The following is a 3,653-nucleotide window of genomic DNA, read 5'->3' as shown; positions in this document are numbered from 1 at the left end:
CAGGAACTTGGATTAGCCATGAACAACTTCAAATTGAAGCCATATATATATATATTTTTTTTTTTTTTTCATATGTGCATGAGAGTAAGGAACTCTACAGAGGAGACTCCTTATTTCTTACGACACAGCTAATCAATAATGACACCTTGTGATTTACAATCTGTAAAGCATTTTCTCATACATTTTTTAGTTTGATTTGCACAAGGATCCACCGGGAAGGCATACCAGATCTTACAATCCTCTATTGGAGATGAGGATACTGACCTACGAAAAGAAATTTGGACTTGGAGATGCCACAGCTACAAGCGGAGCCGGGTCTGTCCCTAGACCTGCTGACTTCTGCTCCTCAGCATGTCCCAGCATGTCCCACTAAACTCACTGGTTTTGGTCAAACACACCTGAATCAGTGGAGCTGAGGAGAGAACATTACTGAATCTCTCAACATAATTCCCAACCCATTTCCAAAAGACAAGCATTGCCAGTAGAGACAAGAACGGGCTGAGTGCCATTAAGGGTGGTAAGACGGGTGTGTCCGTGCCAGCTGGCCGGGTGCTGCCTGGAGCTCCCACTGTGATTCATTTGGCCGCGTCACAATGCACACTCCTCAGTTCTTAGGGACGTGGAGCTCTCTTAAGTAAGCAGAGGGTGTGTTGGTTAAAGATGCTGATACGGCAAAGGAACAGTACACAAATCTGTGCCCCCAGGAGGACTTCTGGCAAGTAAGGACTTGCTTGGGCTCCAGCTTGACACCCTTCTTGCGGAGCCAGAAAGAGCCTAGGAAAGGCACCTCGTTGATGCTGAGGAGGGGCACGCGATGCACCACACCCTTTCCCTCAGTAGATGATGTTTATGAACATTCCTTTGGCCGTGTGACCTAGGGTAACCCCATGACACTAGCAGCGAAGGCTCCAGATGCTGTGATAAGATTGCCAACAAATGCTGACTATTTCAAGCAAGGGTAGGCAAATAGCCTTCTCAGATATATATGTAAACACTGATAATCACATGCTCAGAGATGTTTTCTGTTACAGGCAGAACTCATTCCTTGCCTGGAAGTTGGTGACTTCTCAGTGTCACTACTCTTTTACCCTACTGTACGCACTGGGGGATCTGCCCAGGCCTCTACGCAAGGGTCACAAGGCCTGGGTAGGGGCTCGGCTCCCACCATTAATTGTCCTGTGGTCTTGGGCAAGGAGGTTTGCATTTTGAACTCTGCTGCCTTAACAGTAAAATGGAGGATAGCAGTGTTTATTCTTTTCACGCAGTTAGGAGGTGCAAGGGTGATCATGTGCATGAATGAGCATTGATGATTTCAAAGAACCTTTGGTTTCTGGAATTTTTTTTGATTATTATTTTTTTTAGATGATGAGGGTACAGCACGTTGAATGTAATAGGTGAACGGTTCCAAGATATAGGAAGAGAGCTCTCTCCTTTTCGCCGCCATCCTGGTTGCGTGTGGTTGACTGTGAACGCCATGTCTTCTCACAAGACTTTCAGAATCAAGCGATTCCTGGCCAAGAAACAAAAGCAGAATCGTCCTATTCCCCAGTGGATTTGGATGAAAACTGGTAGTAAAATCAGGTACAACTCCAAGAGGAGGCACTGGAGAAGAACCAAGCTGGGTCTATGAGGAAGCATCGCACATCATGAAAGAGCAAACCCAATTGGCACACATATTTAAGCCGCATGGAGATCACATGTTCCTATCCTATCAATATGGAAACATCCTTCCTACCTGGCCAATAGACCTGTCTTATCAAGGGAATGATTTCTCTGTTCCTATGCCTCTATACCAGTAGGTTGGTTCAGTAATAAATGTGAGACCTTTCAGCTGAGCTGCTGTTGTATCCTGATTTGTGAAGTACTGAATTCCCCCTCCTGTCAGATCTCACATAGCACTGTGTGATAGAACTTTCTGCAGTGATAGAAATGGCCCTTGACAACCAAGTATTTAAAGTGTGGCTAGGGGACGCCTGTGTGGCTCTGTCTGCTAAACGTCTACTTTTGGCTCCGGTCTTGACAGGGAGTCAGCATGTCTCCCCCTCTCTGCCCCTCCCCCTGCTCATGTGCTCTCTCTCAAATAAAAAAAAAATCTTAAAAAAAAAAAAAAGATATAGGAAGAGAGTTCACCATTACTGACTTCCAGTCCTGCTCTCCTGACACATCCAAAGTCTACACATCTCTACATATTGCCGCTCATGCAAGTATATGCAGGCAAATATACATGTATGCTGGGGTTTTTGTTTATTCCTTTTTAGTGAAGTGGGATCATACCAAACAAGTGGCTCTCTAACTTACTTTTTCATTTGTTGCTATGTCATAGACATTCCTACAAGTCTATGGATACAAACTTAATTTGGTCTTTGTTTCCTTAATTCCTTATGAACACACATGTGTGTGTGCGGGTGTTTGTGTGCACGCGTGTGTGTGCACATGCATATGAATTGTATATGAAATCATTTTTTAAAAATCTTCTCTTCCCCACGACTCCTAATGACATTACCTTTCTCTCTATATTGTTCACACTTTCCTCCATGTTCATGTAATCATAAAATATTTATGCCCATATATATTCCTATCAGGATTTTTTCATTATTTGTTTCAAAACTGGATTGGATGCATACTTTTCTTATTCCACTCACTAAAACCTCATGCAAATACTTACAATTTAACTGGTTTGATGCATGATTGGTAATGACTATATGCCATTTATGGAGCGGAGGCAGTTTTGTGCTGTTAAATATTTAACAAGGAGCCCTCTCAGGGAAAGCCCTGAATGGTAGTGTTTGCTGATATCTGTGCCAATTTAAGTTATCATTACATCATTTCACAATAAAATTATTTCATGATGAACAAAATGATAAATATATTTTTTTGTTAGAGTAAAACAAAAACATGGAATTGAATGCAAAATTGATGTGAAGTTTAAAGAAAAATACATGACATCTAGGAAATTTCCAACTTGCAGTAGTGGCTGCTTTGGGCTCTACGTGAGACTCCCAGAGCTAGGGCTTATTCTCCACTGCCTCAAAAGTACTTCTGTGGAAAGACATGAGAGGCCTGGGGAGACTCCGCTGTAGAGCAGCCACTAACCAAAGATTGATGATGATTGGGTGGGGGTAGAAATATTCAGCTTTCCCCCCTCATCAAGATGATCTTGGGTTGTGTGTTTGCTCCCCAGGATTAAACTTGAGGAGCTGATTGTGTTTGCTTCCTCCAGAAATGCCCTCCTTACAAACTGCCCTCCCTGCCTGACACCACCTGCTCATCTGCACCACCGTCCTCATCCTTAGGGCTGATGGAGCAGGGACACTGCTAACACACCAAGAAACAAATTTTTAAAAACTACTGGAACCAATAAGAAAGATTACTAATGTGGCCAGATGCAAAAGTAAAATGGAACCGAGACTCCCAAGTCACCAAGTTAGTAAGAAAGCTTGGTTAGATACATAATATAATAAACTTGAATTACTAGAGAAATGAAATGTAAAAATCCAATGGAAAATCCCCAAGACATACAAAATATAACTGCTGATTTTTATCATTAATGAACTGATATAAAATTATTCCGTCAGATTGCTGTAAGAGTTTACTCTCAGTTACTTGTCACGCACTGTAACAGTTTGCAGACTGATGCCAACTCGTAGACCAGA

The 3,653-nt window shown here is 42.4% G+C and overlaps 1 protein-coding gene across 1 annotated transcript; it reads left to right on the top strand.

Moving 5' to 3' along the window:
- The first annotated feature begins 165 nt into the window (after positions 1 to 165).
- LOC140593874 (large ribosomal subunit protein eL39-like) lies at positions 166 to 2,811 on the top strand. The gene has a single exon (XM_072719914.1). It carries the CDS (start codon positions 1,475 to 1,477, stop codon positions 1,628 to 1,630), a length of 156 nt encoding a protein of 51 aa, XP_072576015.1. The 5' UTR covers positions 166 to 1,474; the 3' UTR covers positions 1,631 to 2,811.
- Positions 2,812 to 3,653: the final 842 nt, after the last annotated feature.

This window comes from Vulpes vulpes, chromosome 9, assembly GCF_048418805.1.
Source record: "Vulpes vulpes isolate BD-2025 chromosome 9, VulVul3, whole genome shotgun sequence".
Classification (NCBI taxonomy): Eukaryota; Metazoa; Chordata; class Mammalia; order Carnivora; family Canidae; genus Vulpes; species Vulpes vulpes.
The sequence above is the reverse complement of the archived record's forward strand: the minus strand, read 5'-3'. Positions and strand labels throughout refer to the sequence as shown.